Source organism: Cydia pomonella, unplaced genomic scaffold (genome assembly GCF_033807575.1).
Source record: "Cydia pomonella isolate Wapato2018A unplaced genomic scaffold, ilCydPomo1 PGA_scaffold_56, whole genome shotgun sequence".
Lineage (NCBI taxonomy): Eukaryota > Metazoa > Arthropoda > Insecta > Lepidoptera > Tortricidae > Cydia > Cydia pomonella.
In genome coordinates this window covers 232804-252093 of record NW_026907889.1, presented here as the reverse complement: position 1 = coordinate 252093, position 19290 = coordinate 232804, and the positions used below count along the sequence as shown (strand labels likewise).

Genomic DNA, 19290 nt, shown 5'->3' with positions numbered 1-19290 from the left:
CACAGGGGCACTTTTACATGTCCATTTTTACAAACAATAAATTAAAAATTTGAACAGTGCTCTGGCCTGTTATGACGGGTGACAGAAAGATATGGAAGGAAAAGACATGCTGCGCCGACCCCAAATGAATGGGATAAGGGCAAGCGAATGATGACTCATATAAATCGGCCTGGCTCCAAACTAAGCAGATTTTTCTATGGATACTAAGCGTCTATCTTATACATACTTATAAAGATAGATACGTAGATAACATCCATAATTTAGTAACAAATGAATATTCTCAATAAACATACACTTAAATTCCCTTACCGGGATGCGAATGGGTCACCTCCGGCTTCGTTAGGCAGCGTCACTACCGACTATCGCTTTCGCTGAGAGCTCGTAGCTTCGTGGATCATGTACTATCATATTTTATTTACAATGTATTTTTTTCGTTAGTCAGTAACAATATTGATCAATTATTATTATTATTTGTTATTATCCTGTCTATTTTTCTTAATGACGATACCAAATTTAAATAATTTTTAGGCTTACGCAAAGACCAAGAGCAGAGTTTAGCATAAAACCGAAGGTGCAGAGTGTCTCAAAACTTTTGTGCATGGCTAAGCTGCAGGAAACAGCATAGCTCGGAAACGAACAAAAGAAGATACTGTGTTAAAAAGCATATTAGTGAAAAACATGGAAGGATGTTTTATTTATTATTTCAGATAACAAATTGCACCTGGCGGACTAGATTGACCAGTCAAAATGCACAAATATTACCACAGTTTGGCCAGAGTTCTTCATATCGATATTATTAAAAAAGTTTGCAATATTGGTATAGTCAGACCAAGCTAAGTTGCCAGCGATTTTGATAGCATATACTGTGCAAGTGTTATTTTAAATGTCATACTTCTATGAAATTATGGCGTCTACTTAACACTTGCACAGGCTGGGCTATCAAAATCGCTGCCAACTTAGCTTGGTCTGACTCTAGAAATTTCCGCTAGGTGTGCAGCTAATGTTGCGCAATCAGTTCACAATCATGTCAGTTTCAATAGAGTTCTCATGGGATTTTATGAGTGTTGGTAATTATTTTTAAAATTTTACATATTTATAGTAATGGTGACTTAGGTTAAAAGTATTATATTAATACAGTAATCGAAATTACAATAGACACTTAAAAACGATTTGTGTACAAATATATAAAATATGTCTGTGAATAATCATATTTATATAAGCTATAAAGATAAAGTCCTATCCATTCGGTAAACAATATTATCAATTCAGGTTTTCCGTCTGGAATCAGGGTCTTTCCCTTTAGTTTGATGGAAGTAATGTGTACTCTATTTCTTAGAATTTACATTATTTAAACAAATATCACCTAGGATTATTAGTTTTACACAAATGTTAATCAGGAGTGAACATTTCAGAAGCTCTATCAAGTATCCGCTAGGCAAGCATAACAGAGTTTATCACTGAGTTTAACCTATTATTTATACTTACACTCTTATACCGAAAAAAAAAGGAGAATCGCACCCAAATTCCAAAATCCGTTTTGTGTTAAACTACGTCTGCACAAAATAAACCTCTTCATTTCGCAATGGAGTAATCTGTAGCGCTAATTTTTGAGGAATCGATTACCGTTGATTTTACTATAAGACTGGGTACGGAAATCTTTTTAATTTAGGTATCTTCTTAATATTTTTTAAATCAGCTGCACCACCAACGAAAAGATAATACGTTAGGGAATTGTTGTCCCAGGCAGTCTTTGGCGGTATATTCTGTTCCATCCCAAATACGTGAAACTCTCTCAGAGGAATTTAAATTACTAGCTGTCTATTCTTATTTAATTGTTAAATTTTGTTTTTACAGACCATCAACGTGTCGGACGCGGAGATCAACAATCGTAAGTTAGCGAAGATCAACGACGTGTGCGACTCCATCAAACAACAGCTGCTCATCCTCGTAGAGTGGGCCAAATACATCCCCGCCTTCACCGAGCTCCACCTCGACGACCAGGTACGAGGCGCCTTTATTATGTCGCATTAAAGTTACAATCAGTCTGAACTAAAACGCTTAATTACGGGGTTTGAAATAGTGTTTGGCTTTAATCAATCAATTCCTTATTTATTCCATTGATTCAATCGCGTTGGATCATCACCCGTGGCTGATAAAGTACCTAGTTTACTTTCGCCAATAGAGATTAAATCTATCGTCAATCGTAATAAAGCACAGATACTATTCTATACTTGTGACATTTGTGATAAGTCAAGGATGATGTCTAATTTGAACGATTTCGAGGTTTCCAGGGGTGTTGATTTATAAAATGATTCGGATGGTATGCTACCCTTAAGCTATGTGGCTAGACCTTCCGAAGCATTAGGAAGGCAATGACCGCGTGGTCCGCAGGTGGCGCTGCTGCGCGCGCACGTGGGCGAGCACCTGCTGCTCGGCAACAACTGCATCATCGCCAAGCACAACATCGGTCAGTCGCCCACACTGCCTAGTGCCACCACGAATTTGTAAAACAAAACATCGCGGTCACTTCTTTCAACTTCACGAACAAAAGGTAAAGCCCACAGCTACTTATGTATATTGTTTGTTTCATTTTAATAAGTCGCTCGCAAATCTTATTATCTTTGTCTGCACGTGCAACTGCACTTATTATCTACAAAAAAACCCGGTATGTTGGCTTAGCTTGTTAGTCATACAATAAAACACTCTAACAATAATATGTCATTATTACCTTCAATCTAGAAACAAAACAGTACTCTTTAATGTGCCGAAAGTCCGAAACTGATAAGTACTGCAGCTGCGTACTTTTTTTTCCGTGGCCCCGTACATGTGTTTTTGTTGAATTTGTTTACCTGTATTATCTTTATCATACCTACCAAAGATTTGCAGAAATTTACCCTTTTGTTTCTTTGGATTAGGATTGCCTTGTTTATATTTAGGCTACGTTATATTCTTTGATAGTAGCCTTGATTTAATAATGACAACCAGTAGCACAGCGTTGCTTAAGTTCATAATTTTATAATGATACTAACAGGGAGTTTTACACCTCATATTTAGATTAGTGCAATGCAACGAGCAGGTTTGACTAAAATCAATAGCTGGTTATACAAAAAACAGAATAACCCCATAAATTATTTAGATATAAACAAAGCGTAAATTATCAAAGCGTCTTCTGGTGACCAGAGGGCTGGCCTATACTCCGCTCAGTGGATCATCAATTGTTATCCAGCAGGGGAATACGGCCAGCCGAGCGAACACCCACACCTACCCACATTTTTACCCATTTACCAAGTGCGAGTTAGTTTTATTTGCGCACCGAGGGTTCCGTACAAACTTTGAATTATCTCGTGTATCTATAAAGGCTAATTCATTTCATTTCATTTCATTTATTTATTGCAGTCATGAACATAGTTACATAATAAGGTGTTACTCGTACAATTAATTTAGTCAATTCATGACACCCTGTTAGTGCACGCAATATTATAAAAAAATAAATATAAATATAAATATAAATATTATAGGACATTATTACACAAATTGACTAAGTCCCACAGTAAGCTCAATAAGGCTTGTGTTGAGGGTACTTAGACAACGATATATATAATATATAAATATTTATAAATACTTAAATACATAGAAAACACCCATGACTCAGGAACAAATATCCATGCTCATCACACGAATACATGCCCTTACCAGGATTTGAACCCGGGACCATCAGCTTCGTAGGCAGGGTCACTACCCACTAGGCCAAACCGGTCGTCAGATGATAGTTTAGATGCTGTTTTAAATTAATAAAACCGTCAGCCGGTTGTATCGCGGTACCGACATTCTTAACAATAAACGCCATGACAGTCCAAATCGGTGTTTCATTGCTCGGACATATCAGTATTATTTATTTTTTAAATGAGAATAGGAAGGTTCAAATTTTTTTTAATTGCCAACTAAGGGTACCCACATCACTAGAAAAGTAATTACAATATGTATTTCTTATTAAATGTGGGCTCATACTACTTTCATTAGTTGTCGGCGAATGTAACATTTGAACATCAGAATCATTAATGAGTCTAGACTAGAAAGTAGAGTAAGTATTTATGGTCTACTCATAAACAAAATTACCTTATAGTTCGTTATCTTTTCAATAACTCAGTTATCTTTTGATAAGGATTTATTAATTGTTGCTGATAAATTATGAAATAACATCAGAATGCTTAATGATATCTCTACAATTTGCTTTCAGACCTAGTTACGAGGGCTGATCCGAAAGTTGTTAGTTGCTTCGGCTCTACTCATGCGATTAAAATTCTCTTTATACTATTGTGAGGGATATTTCAATGCTACTTATGGCAGCATAACATTTCACAATCGAAAACCGATCATGAGTATATCAGCTGTGCTCAGTGTGGGGGGAAGGGAGGACATTTCACTTTTTATGATTTTTTTTTAATACCACTACGGTGGCAAACAAGCATACGGCCCGCCTGATGGTAAGCAGTCACCGTAGCCTATGGACGCCTGCAACACCAGAGGCATTACATGCGCGTTGCCGACCCTTTAAAAACCTGTACACTCCTTTTTTGAAGAACCCCATACTGTAGCCCCTCGGGAAAACCTCGGCAGGAAGCTCATTCCACAGCCGAAGCGTTCGCGGGAGGAAATTCCTCTTAAACCGCACAGTACGCGACCATTTAGGTTCTAGGGTATTCAAATTGTTTTACAATTTAAAAGTGCTTGTTGCTAGACATATTTGTATAAAGAATATATTGTATATTGACTATGAAAAATTTAGTTCCAATGAAATTCCACAATATGGCGCGTGAACATATATTACTGGTCAGGCTTTAAAACATTCACATTCAGTGCCGCCATTCAAGCCATCTATGTCTGGGCTCCTACCGGGAAAATCGAAGTTCGTCAATTGCGGGCATTTTTCTCTGTCACTCTAATTCCGTCTTAGTAAGAGTAAAAGAGAAAGATCCCCGCAATTTGCGAATTTCGGTTTTCGCGGTAAGCCCCCTGTTCTTAGGCGATTTTCGCTACATAGGTTTTCCCGTGTTATCGGCTACGCTCATAGCGCGTAGCTCGCGCTGGCACTGAATGTCTTCATACTTAGGTACAACGAGCCACAACTGCATGGACATATTATAATGAATTCCTAGTGTATATGCAGTTTGCACCTGGTTGAACTTTCTGTTTTAAGTTGTACCCCCAACTTGCATTTTATATTTTGGATTTTTTATATTATTTTCGGTCACAATCAAGATCTTTTTAGATTCTAATACCAGAAAAGTTTTCCGTGAAAATTGGGAACTTTATTTTTTACATTAAGACGAAAGTAATGCCTTTTTGTACAAAAATAGTCCTCATTTTCCTCTCTGGATATTAACATTATTGAAAATAATTTGAAAAATACAGTTTGAAGTCGTCTAAAAGTAGGCATCTCCAATAATTATTGCCAGTGTATTTTGTTATAAAATGCTATAAATGTTAACATTTCAAAACCAGATACCTAATGCTTTAAATTTGTATTTATACGACCCTGTGCCCGAGATGACATTTTTGAGATGTTTGTATGATTTATGCGGTGCCGGGTCCGGCATCACCATCAGTCAAAAACAATGGTGATGCTCAGTTTAGAGACCCGGCGTTATTCTTGTGATTGAGCTTTGTTGTTGGACCCATGGTCCCCGCATTGAGTACGGGCGACCATGGGCCCTGGTTGAGATTTGTTAGATAATGATTTGTATTGAAATTTGCGATAGTTAGATTGTGTTGCGATTTTTGAACTTGTGTTGTTGAAATTATTCTTGTTGTTAAATGAAGGTTTGATTGTAAATTTGTTTAGTATGATTGTTTGATTTGATTTTTGTTGGATATACGAAAGGGGACCGCAGTAGCTGTTGATAGAAATTCTCGACGGATGCTGCTGCCCATCCATCGGTGTTCCCTTAGTCGCCTTTTACGACACCCACGGGACGAGATGGGGTGGTGCTATTCTAAACGCCGGCACCACACGGCGAGGTTAGGTTAGGTTTTTTTTTTTTTTTTTTTTTTTTTTTTTTTTTTTTTTTTTTTTTTTTTTTTTTTTTTTCTCTGCTCCTCCAACATTATCGGAGACTTTTCCTAGCTATTTATACTTTCATACCAGTTCCCGCTTGTATGCCTCTCGTACTTACATGCTTCATACTGATCTTTCTTTCATTCATCTCTTTCGTTCCATGTGTGGGTAGGGTCCCACCTATCAGCTTATTTAGTACTACTTTTTCGGGAAAATAAAGGAAAACAGGGCAGAATTTATTTCTGAATAGCGCTTTACATACAGTTTATATAATTACATGCTTATATCTATTTCGTACATTAATTATTTCTATTTATAACTACTTTTATACAATACAATAGTGCGTTTCTATTGACATGCGAGTTTAGCTGTTTTACCTTTATAATTATTTATTCCTACTGAGCTTATTTATGTTTTTCTTAAATATATTTACTATATTTTAAAAACATATATTTCTATCTAGTTTTATTCCGTTTTACAACTCTCCTCACAATTTTTAAGCAAAACTCTATAAATGTGTTCATTTCCGCACTAGCCATTATATTTTGCAGGTTGTCGATGGTTATGCTAGTTTTAATTTTTTGTTCTAGGTCAAAGCGCTCACATTCATGAACAGGACACTCGAATATTACATGTGGCACCGTTTCTTGTTTATTGTTGTCACAGACACACGATGGACTCTCCTTACACTTGAAGCGGTTCAAGTACTCAGAGAATCCACCGTGTCCCGTCATCAACTGCGTCTTTAGGTTGTTTGGCGCTGATTTCCTCGTCACTCTGTATGCCGCCACTGCATCTGGGAAGAATAACTTCGTGATGGAAGCCGTTTCTCCAGACTTATACCTCCGGTTCCATTCGTCAAGCGTCGACATGCGGATGCTACGCTTGACGAACGAGACCGGGCAATGGTCGTAGTCTGGCTTTCGTTTGGAGCCTACAGCTGCTCCTTTTGCCAACTCATCTGCCCGCTCGTTGCCCTCTAACCCTGCGTGAGCTTTAATCCAGTGTAGAGTAACTACTTTACCCTGGAGAGACATGGATTTTAAGTTCTCTCTGGCCTCTACGGCAAGGGGGTGAAGGCAACTGTGGTTTTGTATTGTTTGGAGGGCCGCCATGGAATCGCTGTAGACTCCATACGATTTCTCATTATACTTTTTCGCTTCCCTAGTGGCCTTGCATAGAGCAAGGAGCTCCGCCTGGTAAACCGTGCAGTATCTCGATAGAGCAAGCTTGTGGGCCTTGAATTCGGTTTCTCCCTTCCAGATAGAAAGTGAGGCTCCAACCCCGCCCTCAAACTTGCTGCCATCGGTGAATATCCGTACGTCGAACTCGCTGTTCGAGTCCACATCGTCTTGGTTCACCAGGCGAACCACCCTCAACTCTTCGCGATCCGCGGGATGGGGCATTTTAGTTGCGGATGCCATTTGTTCCACCTCTCTATCTCCAGGCCATAGGGCAGGTAGAGACTCTCCCTTCTTGGCTTCGTACAGCGAAGCCGCCTCTCGCACTCGGAGGTCAAGAGGGAGCATCCCCGACAGGACCAGCGCCGAGTTGAGGGAAACGGTGCGGTACGCCTTACAAATTTTTTGCGCCATTCCGCGTTGCACCACTGCCAGCTGCCTTTGGACACCCAACTTGTTTGCAGCCATCGCCCAAACACTGGCGGCATACAGAATAATGGGCTCTACAGTTGCCACATATATTGTTTTTATGACTTCAGGATGGAGTCCCCAGTCTGTTTTTGCAGCCCTAGATAGCTGTTTGTAGACAGCTATTGCTTTCCTGCAGACATTCGAGACATGGCTATTAAATGTCAGCTTGTCGTCAATGGTTACACCAAGTACTTTCATTTCTTTTACCATGTTGATGCTGGTTCCGCCCATACTCAGACGAGGGGTGTCATATTTAAGCTTCCGTGTAATAACCATAGCATTAGTCTTATGAGGTGCGAATCGAAGCTTATTTCTGACACCCCACTCCCGAGCATGGTCGAGTGCAGCGTTAGCGCGCATTTCTATTTCCAGGGCTGTATCACCATCAACGACAAGCACAACATCATCTGCGAATGCCTGGCAGTAGTCGCCCCTTTGCGAGTAGCTTTTTAGTAACGGGTCCAGGAGCAGGTTCCACAGGATGGGGCCAGCTATCGATCCCTGTACGCATCCCTTGGTGGTTTCCAGTCTGAATTGCTCTCCCGCGTATCTAACTGTTACTCTTCGATCTGTGAGGTAGCTGTCGATCACGCGTCTCAGTTTGACAGGGCAATTTTCGTCCGCTAACCGGGTCCTTATTGCCGGCCACCAAGCACCATCGAAGGCCCCCTCTATATCCAGTGATATCAAAGTTACAATCTTTTTCAAGTCTAATTTCTTTCGTACGTATTTCATTAGGACATAAAGGGAGTCCTCGGTGCTGCGTTGTGGCATAAACCCATATTGACGATCACTCATTTGAGGCAATAGATGAAACTTCAGCCTGTTCACCACCATCTTTTCGTACATTTTTCCCATTATCGGGAGCAGTCCTATTGGCCGGTACGATTTGGGTGTTGCATAGTCTCCTCTACCTGGCTTTCGGAGGACCACCACCGTTGCGGATTTCCAAGCTCCAGCGAAGTATCCTCGACTTAGACACTTGTTCAACAGTGCAAGGAACATTTCTGGGTCGGTCTCTATGGCGTGTTGGCAAATGTCAGAGGTAAAGCCGTCCTCCCCCGGAGCCTTTTTTGGATTAAAGGAGTCGTACGCACGCATCAGTTCCGCCATTGTGAACGAGGGTTCACAAGAATTATCTTGCTCCCCCTCGTTCACAATGTCGGCTCTATCCCTCACCTGACGATGGTAATCATTATCGTTAGTGGTGCAGTCCTTGGGGTAGAACGTTTCCGCAATCAGGCGTACTGAACCCATCGCGTCAAGCACTACTCCATCTTTCTCTAGCGGTGAGTCCTCTTCCCTGCGTGCGGTCCTTCCGATTACCCGGTAGATGCCCTCCCAGACCCCCTCCCTGGTTTGTTTATGGCAGAACTCTTTCCAGCTGTCCACTTGCGCTTTGGCGGCAGCCCGTTCATACTCCTCCTTGTATTGCACGTACTCTTCTATTACTTTCGACCTCCGAACAGGGGCAGCACACCCCACCCTGCGCTTTCTGGTAGCAACCCCTTTTTTCATTTTGGCAAGTTCCTCGGACCACCACGGCAGTGTTAGTTGCTGTTTAACTTTCTTTTTAGGCATGGACGATACACAGGCTTCTTCTATTACGGCATTGAACTCTGTTACTACTTTCTCTATTTTTATATTGTTATTTAAGCTTTCTATTTCGGACTTTACTAATTTGTGATCTTGCATCAATTTTCTGAGTTTTCCATGAAACTCAGACCAATTGGCTTTTTTAGTGTTGAATTTCCTTGTGGTCCTGTGTACCGTTATGCCAACCAGTTTTGTCCACTTGACTTTAAATAGAATGCCGTTGTGGTCCGAGCTTGTTAGCCCCTGATCAACTCTCCAGTCGTCTACCAGGTCAAGCATGTCGATGGAACAGGCCGTTACATCAACATAGCTTGAGTAGTGTATGCCACCCCTAACGGTGTCGAAAGTTGGAGTATCCCCTCTGTTGAGTATGTTCAGGCCAAGCTCATCCAGTACAGTGGCCAACTGTTCCCCCCTGGCATCAACTATAGGGCTACCCCACCAGGTGCTTTTCGCGTTAAAGTCTCCGCCTATTATCCACCTCTGTGGTTTTAGTTCTTTTGCAACTTTCTCAAGTTGCTCAAGGTGGGGTTCCATGGGTTGGTCCGGTTCTAGGTACAGGGAAACAAGTACTACTTCCCAGGCACTGGTTTGGATGCTTACTGCTACTACGTTATCGGTGGTAAGTTTCGGGTATTGTGTTACTTTAATGTTATCGTCGAAAACGGCGATCGCAGCCTTTACCGTTCCCTCCCCCGCGCCAGTGCCCTGGAAGATCCGTACTCCTCCGTAGCTTCTTGTCACTTTTGCCCCTCCCACATATGGTTCCTGCATAAGCGCGACAGCGATACCTCGCTGCTTCGCCTCCGCATAGAGCTCTTCGGTGGCAAGTTTCTTTCGCTGCAGGTTAGCTTGTGCAATCTGGTAAAGTATTGGGTTGCCAAGGGCGCCTTTAGCAATATGCAACGCTCGACCTTGCTATCTCGTCCCATCTTTTACGCGTTGGGCAGACCAGACTGAACGCATTGTGTTCCGTGTCCTCCAGTCCGGCCTTTACACAGTTCCGGCAGTTCGGCGGGACCTTCGCGAGCCACTCAGCACACTCGGAGCGTAGGTGGGGACCGCCGCAGTGACTGCATAAGTCCGCGGTCGCGGTGCAGTATCGCTTTCCGTGGCCGTAGCCCAGGCAGCGTGTGCACTGCACCAGCGGCGTCTGGTCTTCGACTCTTACGCGTTGGAGGTCCACATGGACGGTTCCCACCTCCGTTGCCCTCTGCCATATAGCGGGAGAGACACAGGCCACAACGTGGCCAGTATGTGGGTTCCGCGTTCTCCTTCTATATTTAATTTCCACCCTGTCTTCTTCGTCCTTGAGGTCGCGGAAAATCCCCTTATTCTGGTTTCTTAGGGCCCTCACTATGTCCTCGTCGGAGTTTATAGTGAGGACACTCCTAAGGACCAGGAGCGGGTCCTTATTTTTCGCATCCTCAACGACAAGATTTGTTCCCTCTTTCGTCAGCCTATCTTTTATCTTATCCCTTTCCTCTCTAGTTGCCAAACCCATTATGATTTTCCTATCCTTCGCTTTCCGTACCCTCTCCACCTTGATCCACCCCTCCTTAGCGTCCACTGCTTCCCTGATCTTGCCGAGGACCTCGTCTCCCGTTTCGGTTTCGTCCTTCGAGGTTACGACCACTGAGTGCAGGGTGCCTCTCCTTGAGGTAGATCCTGCACCCTGTGTTACGTTTGAGGGCGCCGCCGCCGCTACGCTTGCGTATGTGGCGGTCGTTGCCATACTCGAGAGGGTCTCCCGTTGGGTCTCCATCGAGGCCTTCAGCTCGTCCATTTTCCTGCTGCTTTCCTCTATAAGCCTAGTTTGCTCCTCTAGTTTTGCCAGGAAGGTGTCGGTGTCCGTTGGGGCCAAGTTTTTAGTGGCCTCTTTCTTTCCCTTAGGCACCTCCCTGTTGGCTCCGAGCCTCTCCTTTCTTGACTCGGCATCCGCTTCCTTTACCAATTGGTAAAGCCTGTCCAGGGCCTCCAGGACATCGTTTTTTATGGAGGTTTTAACGTTTCTTCCCTCTTTTATGCTCGCGGTCGCCTTGTCGTGGAGGACTCGTGCCTCTATCGATCTGCTTGCGTAGACCTTTTTTGCAGGTGCAGTGGGCGTCTTTTTCGCCGGCGATATAATAATTGTGTTTTGGCGTGAAGGGCCGGCCCGTGCTGTCTCTGCGGATTCCGCGTTCCCAGCTTTTACTTGTTGTTGTTTTGTTTCGGTCTTCGACGGGCCGGCCTGTGTTTGCGTAGCGTCGGCTTCCACGGTTAACACCGTGGGGGCCGCGAGGGCTGGCTCCAATGTAATGTCAGCACCCGCGGTCCCCGCCGGCGCTGGGTTTGGTGATAGGTGGAAGGTCTTACCCAGTTCCCATTCCCCGATGCTTTTTCTAACTGACGGTCGCAGGTCGGTTTTTTCCGGCTTCGTGGGCGACATCTCCGAAGCTACGTTCTTGATGGGGGTCCTATACATCGAGTTGGGCGTAATACTATACCTAAGCCCCTGTAAAGGGGGGGTTTCAGTGTCAAATAAAGTAGAGCTGAAATAACACACAGAAAATTGCCTATGCAGTCACGAAACAAAAAGTTTGCCGCCTCTGTAAAGGGGAGGTGGCGCTCTGGCGCTCGTATTCGCCGTCAGGTTATGGAGAAGAGTTGTAAAACAAGAGAAATAGAAACACAATAATTTTATTCTAAAGTGTAGAGTCAATATTATAACGGTACAAATGTAGAGTCGCGGACTCTACTTATCAGACTAATGCCTAAAACACTGTATATAGATACAGCAATCACTTATATCTAAAGGGTCACTCGCATGTAGCAAAAAAATTTTTAGACTCTATGTAGAGCCGAATTATTATATCCAGTAGATAGCTCTCCTCGAGCCCTTTCCAACGATACCAAACACGGCCCCGCTGTTCCTTCTGGTTCCGGAGCTACAAGGGCTTGAAGTTTTTGGTTTCGTTGCCGAAACCGGTTTCTAGATTGGGTATCTGTCTGTAACTCCGGATCCGTTGGCCCTACAGGTCCGCGCTTGGGCTCGTTTTTCTGGGCTCGACTAGCTCTATCTAATGGGAGCACTTTCAGGCGGGAAATTCAGATTTTCAGTTTCCTGAAAACTCCTGAAAACGTCTGAAACGTTTCTCCTCGCCTGGAGTAGTGCCCGCTGATTTCCTAGAAGAAAACCCCAGCTCTCTACGACCTACCGTTTGGGAGATATCTCGGTTTAAATTTTTTCAAAATGGCGGCGAGGACTGTCAAAGTTCAACTTTGACCGCTGATATCTTCCGTTCCTGGGGTCGTAGAAAGCCCGGATTTTCGACGGCTTATCTGAACTTAACCTAATCTATCGGCTGAGACCACTTTCAGGCTTTGAAATTTTTCAGAAATTTTCAGACTGAAAATCGCCTGAAAATTCCCGAAATGGGTCGAAGGCGGTAGATAGACCTACTCTTTTCTTCAGGGAAGAAACCGCGAGCCTCTAGGCCCTTGGGTTGTCGAGATATTGCGACTTGAAATTTGGCAAGATGGCCGCCGAACTGTCAAACGCAATGTTTGAGGGCCGATATCTCGAGAACCGCTGGTCGGAGGAGGTTCGGGTTTTCTTCCCCGCCTCTCGTCTTATCTCCTCTATAATTTAGGAGTGGTCTCGACCCCTAGAAATTTTTGTCAAGATATTCACCTGAAACCTGAAAATACTGGTTTCTGCTCAAAAAACACTGTCTTAGGTGAAAATCCGACTTTTTTACGTCAAGCGGTTGCCGAGTATTTGCAATTTGAAATTTGATACCAGAAAAAACAAAATGGCGTTTTTCTGGTATCTGGCCAAATTAAAAGATACGGGGTCCGCGTTTTGGGTTTCCCGATGTGGGATGGCAGTTCTGAAGCTAATTTTAGTGAGAAAAAGTGATATTTTATATTAATTTAGAATATATGGCCAAAAATAGGTTAAAATTCGATAACTTCGGTACCCCTTGACGTAAAAATACACAAAAAATTGTAAAATTAACACAAAATACACAGCTATAATACACAATAATAATCTAAATTAGTCTCATACAAAATTTTTACAAATTGGATATTTTTCGAAATTTTTCGAAAAATCAAAATTTTTCTAACTACTTTTGTCCACAAAGTTTTCACACTTTACAAGTCTGTTGTACCAGCTAGCGCGCACAGGATTTCACTCCAAAAAGTATATGGTCTGACTGAAGATTTTGCTGTATTTAAGGTTGAATTTTGAATTTTAAAAAGTCTATATCTCAGAAAATAAATGTCCAAAAATTTTGTTTTAAATACCGTTTTGCTCGGAAAGGTGCACTGCTTGAAACTGCGCTGCGTGTTTTAGCCGCTCGCCGCTGGTTCGCCGACCACGCCACCACGTGGTTTTTGTTTTTCTGTGGATTGTGCTCCGACGGTACGTCGCCCAGACACGTGTGAGGTGTCGGCGTGCGGGGCTCGTTGAGGCGCTTCCAACGGTATATCGCACGTAGCGGTATCAGCGTCCAGTGACTCAGCGTATCGGTGTTTATGATCACTTAACCTCCAAAAACACGGTTTTTAGCACTTAGCGGTTTTTCCCGAGGTCACACCTTCACACACTGTAATCCAATAGATGGCACTCACTGTCCCGCACACAACAACACTTGTTTGATCTCGATACGACGAGAATTGCCACGTCCACGAATTTTTTACTGCGGAGCTCAAAGAAAACGATGTCGCTACGACGCAGGGTGGCACGTGACTGGTTAGGTTAGGTTAGGTTAGGTTAGGTTTTTTTTTTTTTTTTTAAAGGTTTTATAGTGTCATTTGAAGACACAGGGCCCTCGCTAATGATACGGGCGACCCTGTGTCCGTGGTGACATATGCGAAAAGCTGGTTTGTTTTATGCGATGCCGGGTCCGGCATCACCATCAGTCAGAAGCGATGATGATGCTCGAGTTGAAGACCCGGCTTTATTGTTGTGATTTAGATGGACCCATGGTCCCCGCGTCAAATACGGGCGGCCATGGTTCCTGGTTGAATTTTGTGAAGATGAGAGTTTTGATTTAAGATGGGGGGTTATTTTTATTTTAAGATGCGAGTAGTTTTATGGTCGGTTGATTTACATGTTGAGTTAAAGATGGTGGGTGTTTGATTTTAAGATGGGGGGTTTGTTTTATTATGTTTTGAGTTGGATGTGCGAGTTGGGACCGCAGTAGGTGTTGATGACAATACTCGACGGACGCTGCTGCCCATCCGTCGGTTTTCCCTTAGTCGCCTTTTACGACACCCACGGGACGAGATGGGGTGGTGCTATTCTAACGCCGGCACCACACGGCGGGGTTAGGTTAGGTTAGGTTTTTTTTTTTTTTTTTTTTTTTTTTTTTTTTTTTTTTTTTTTTTTTTTTTTTTTTTTTTTTTTTTTTTTTTTTCAATCCTCCTCCAACATGATCGGAGCCTATTTTTACGGGAATACTCTTTCATACCATTTCTCGCATTTATGCCTCTCGTACTTTTATCCTTCATACAATGTCTTTCTCTCATCCTTCATATCTTTTGTTTCTTGATTTGGGTGGGATGCCCAACTACTGTGTCCTACTCCTTTCGTATTTTTGTGTTCTGTATTTAAGTATTTAGTTGTAACACGGGTAAATAAAAGGGATTACACATTTCTTTTATTGTTTTGAGTTGACTTTCACATTTTACAGTATTTTTATTTACTTATATATTTTAAAATTACAATTTTGTATATGCTAACTTATAATATATTCAAATATTACGATAACATATTTTACTATCTAGTTTTATTATTTTCTATTACACGTTTTGCTATACATTTGCAGTACTGTAAGAACTTATCTCTATTTCTGCCCTCCATTATTTTACTTATATTTTCCAGTGAGATTTCCATATTCAATTCATATTCTAAATTTAATCTTTCGAGGCCATATACAGGACACTCCAGCAATATGTGGGGGACCGTTTCCATACGTTCACTATCGCAGATGCACGATGGGTTGTCCTTGCATTTGAAGCGGTTCAAGTAATCGGAGAACCCACCGTGCCCCGTGAAGATCTGTGTAGTGACGCTATCGATTTGTAATTTGCGGACTGTCCTGTAGGCCGCTATTGCGTCCGGGAAGAACAGTTTGGTGATGGATGCAGTACAGCCGGTCGTGTACCTACGATTCCACTCGTCAAGCGTTAACATCCGGATGTCACGCTTGACGTATGAAATCGGGCACAGGTCGTATTCCGGCCTCTTCTTGGAGCCCGTAGCGGCTGATTTGGCCAATTGGTCTGCTCTCTCGTTGCCCTCCAACCCCGCGTGAGCTTTAATCCAGAACAGAGTGATAATCTTGTTCTGATGAGATATGGATCTTATGTTCTCTCTAGTTTCTACGGCTAGGGGGTGGAGGCAACGGTAGTTGGTGACTGTTTGGAGAGCGGCCGTTGAATCGCTAAAGATTCCAAAAGTTGACTCACTACGACTAAGGATCACCCTCGTCGCTCTGCAGATTGCCAGCAACTCAGCCTGATAGACAGTGCAGTATTCTGGTAAAGCTAGTTTGAGGGCTTTTATCTCTGCTTCGCTATTCCATATTGAAATTGCAGCTCCGACCTTGCCCCCAATCTTGCTCCCGTCAGTGAAAATGCGGATTTCCTGTTCACTGTTGTTGTTCACCTGCTCCTGGTCTGTCAGACTGATAAATGACAGCGTGGTTTGGTCTGCGGGATGAGGTGCCTCTATAGCTGGGGCCATTGTTTCGACCTCTCTATCCCCTAGCGATGGCCGGGGCACTCCCCTCTTGGCTTCGTATAATGCGGCCGCCTCTCGGACTCGGAGGTCGAGGGGGAGAATCCCGGCCAGCACCAGTGCAGAGTTTAATGACACCGTTCTGTACGCTCTGCAGAGCTTCTGGGCTACTCCTCGCTGCACTACGTCCAAATGCTTTCGCACCATCAGCTTTTCCGCTGCCGGCGCCCAGACGCTGGCAGCATAAAGCAGTATGGGCTCGATGGTGGCTACATATATTATTCTAATTACTTCAGGATTTAAGCCCCATCCCACTCTGGCTGCTTTAGACAACTGTTTGTACACACCAGTGGCTTTTTTGCAGACATTTGCGACGTGAGTGTTAAAAGTTAGTTTTTCGTCTATGGTGACGCCTAACAGTTTTATTTCTTTGGATATGCCAATGTTGGTCCCGCCCATGTTCAGGCAAGGGGAATCGTATTTCAGTTTCCTTGTTATTATCATCGCGTTTGTTTTTTGTGGCGCAAATTTGAGCTTATTTTTGACTCCCCACTCCCGAACATGTTCGAGAGCTAAATTGGCACTCCTCTCCACCTCCAAAGCCGTCTTGCCATCATGTACCAACACTACGTCGTCTGCAAATGCCTGACAAAAAACTCCTTTTCCTTCCAAACTCTGAAGAAGGGGGTCCAGCAAGAGGTTCCAGAGGATTGGTCCTCCAATGGATCCTTGAACACATCCTTTGTTGGTTCCTTTTGTGACCTCTGCTCCCGCATATCTCAACTCTACCTCCCTTTCTTTTAGATAGCTGTCTAAAATCCTCCTCAGGTTTAGTGGACACTTTTCTTCCGCCAGTCGGACTCTAATCGCTGGCCACCAGGCGCTATCGAAGGCTCCCTCTATGTCCAACGAGATGATTGTGACTATCTTCTTTTGATTTAATTTCTGGTAAATGTGTTGCATAAGTCTGTAGAGGGAGTCTTCGGTGCTCCTCTGGGGCATGAATCCGAACTGTCGTGTACTCATCCTTGGTAACAGATGAAACCTGAGGCGGGCCACTAACATCTTCTCCAGAGTTTTTCCGAGGATCGAGAGAAGTCCAATGGGTCTATAAGATTTCGGAATTTTGTAGTTTTCTTTGCCCGGTTTCCTCAACACCACAACGGTGGCTTTTTTCCAGTCTGTCGGAAAGTGGTGGCATTCGAGGCACTTATTGTAGAACTTCAGGAAGAGTTCTGGTTCACTTTTTATAGCTTGGAGGCATATGTCGGTTTGGTTAGGTTTGGTCAGTTTGGCTATCAGTGTTCAGGTACTGGGTATACACTACAAAATAAGTTTGTAAATTTATGCAAAGTTTATTTTCTTATAACCGTAGTTTAGTTATTTAGTAAAGTTACAAAACCAGTTAGGCTATCTATTTTTTTCAGTGAAAAAGCGGTAGAAACACCTTTTATTAGTTATAAAAAGTGACAGAAGTTTGTAAAATAATCGCTTACACAGTAACAAAATAACAGTCAGTATACGAAGCGATAGAAAGCTGTTGAATCGGCACATGTACAGTCAGCGTCAAATACTTTGTAGCAGTCAAAGTGGCCAAATAGTTCGGCACACCATACTAAATATATGGTGTACCGAACTATTTGGCTACTTTGGTTGCTACAAAGTATTTGACGCTGACTGTATAAGCAAGCGGTAACGCCGCGTTGCTTCTCACTGCTGTATAATATTTGGCCACTTTGACTGCTACGAAGTATTTGACGCTGACTGTACATCGAGATACACACATCGAGATTTGTGCAAAAAGGACGTTTGGCGACCTTCAAACTGGCAATTGTGGTCGGAGCCTTCCTCAAAAATATTGGATTCGAATTATGTATTTCACGATTTCACAAGCGCGGTGGCGGGCGCGCACGGCGCGTCGGTGCGCGGCGCCGCCGCGTCGGCGGGCGGCGCGGGCGCGCGCGGCGCCAGCGCGTCGCCGCACACGCCGTCCACCAGCGACCACACGCACGGCCGCGGGAACAGCGAGTACAGGTCCGCGAGCTTAGGGTCCACCTGGTACATACGTGACAGATAAGTATTGCAATAAAAGCATTCCACGAACAGTACGACACGAAATAGGACGTCGAGTTGCGGAAGCAAAGCCCGCGAATAGCTATTGTCTTGTTTTTTTTTATACTGCGTCGGTGGCAAACAAGCATACGGGCCGCCTGATGGTAAGCAGTCTCCGTAGCCTATGTACGCCTGCAACTCCAGAGGAATTACATGCGCGTTGCCGACCCTAAACCCCTCGTTGAGCTCTGGCGACCTTACTTACAGGCAGGAACACAACACTATGAGTAGGGTCTAGTGTTATTTGGCTGCGGTTTTCTGTAAGGTGGAGGTACTTCCCCAGTTGGGCTCTGCTCTAGATCTGGAATGACATCCACTGGCTGTGCCCTACCACACAAAGCAAGATGAAATTCACAATGCCCATACCTATGGCTACCATACCTTTTGGCCTAGAGTTCCTATGGCTACCTACTGTCTCCATCATCGGATCAGCTTGATGGTACCATAATATTGCATTGTCACCCGACTTACATATGTAAGCAAACTTTCAGCTTAATGGAAATCGGGAAGTGGGTCAAATTTAACTTGCAAGATTCCAGACCATACATACAAAGCAAGCAACAAAGATAGAAGTTATATAAAAGCTTGTAATAATGTAAATGGGTCACTTTGATCATATTCCGTTTTAATTATAGTACATTTTCTACTTGTCAACTGTAATGGTTGAATTAAAATGTTGTATACCAAACTATAATTACTTACTTTCCATGTATGGGTTTCCAACTCAACTATAATATTCATTTCGATACACTGTAGTCAACTATATTTTTTTGACCAATTATATACCGCCGCGCTCCCATGGAAAAAACTAAACGGGGGACGGGCGGGCGGCGGATTTTGCGCGTTTATGTCTTTTATACTACATCTTTGTCTACTGAGATGCTTCTGAAGTTTCATTAATTATTTAGGTTTTATAGTTAAAAAAAATATTATTTTAGATGACTCGTAGAAAAATTAGTGTATACAATTATAATCAAGCTTTTCAATCTCGTACCTGACTTAAGCAACTCAGCAAGATTCGTTGCCTTAACATGGTACTCGACTGGAAAAGCTTTCTATTATATCATGATTGTATAAAATACTATTATGCAATCGTCATATAATGGAGAGCCTTTCAGGCGGGGGTTAGAATGTTTTAAGTCACG

At 43.2% G+C, this 19290-nt stretch overlaps 2 protein-coding genes across 2 annotated transcripts; both read right to left on the bottom strand.

Moving 5' to 3' along the window:
* Positions 1-5644: 5644 nt before the first annotated feature.
* Positions 5645-11767, bottom strand: LOC133534098 (uncharacterized). Its single transcript, XM_061873187.1, has 3 exons — positions 10256-11767; positions 6660-10164; positions 5645-5712 (listed from the first exon to the last, which is right to left on the bottom strand). Exons 1-3 carry the CDS (start codon positions 11765-11767, stop codon positions 5645-5647), a joined length of 5085 nt encoding a protein of 1694 aa, XP_061729171.1.
* Positions 11768-13638: 1871 nt separating this feature from the next.
* Positions 13639-17059, bottom strand: LOC133534097 (uncharacterized). The gene is made up of 2 exons (XM_061873186.1): positions 15123-17059; positions 13639-13837 (listed from the first exon to the last, which is right to left on the bottom strand). Exons 1-2 carry the CDS (start codon positions 17057-17059, stop codon positions 13639-13641), a joined length of 2136 nt encoding a protein of 711 aa, XP_061729170.1.
* Positions 17060-19290: the final 2231 nt, after the last annotated feature.

What these genes read in the sequence shown, in the direction of transcription:
- LOC133534098 (XM_061873187.1), bottom strand. Translation starts at nt 11,767, where the DNA reads ATGTATAGGACCCCCATCAAGAACGTAGCTTCGGAGATGTCGCCCACG. An exon ending in AACACAATGCGTTCAGTCTG is followed by an intron (nt 10,165 to 10,255) that starts GTCTGCCCAACG and finishes ATACTTTACCAG; the next exon opens with ATTGCACAAGCTAACCTGCA. An exon ending in CGAGTGTCCTGTTCATGAAT is followed by an intron (nt 5,713 to 6,659) that starts GTGAGCGCTTTG and finishes AATCTCAACCAG; the next exon opens with GGCCCATGGTCGCCCGTACT.
- LOC133534097 (XM_061873186.1), bottom strand. Translation starts at nt 17,059, where the DNA reads ATGAGTACACGACAGTTCGGATTCATGCCCCAGAGGAGCACCGAAGAC. An exon ending in AATAGAGATAAGTTCTTACA is followed by an intron (nt 13,838 to 15,122) that starts GTACTGCAAATG and finishes GTGTTTTTGGAG; the next exon opens with GTTAAGTGATCATAAACACC.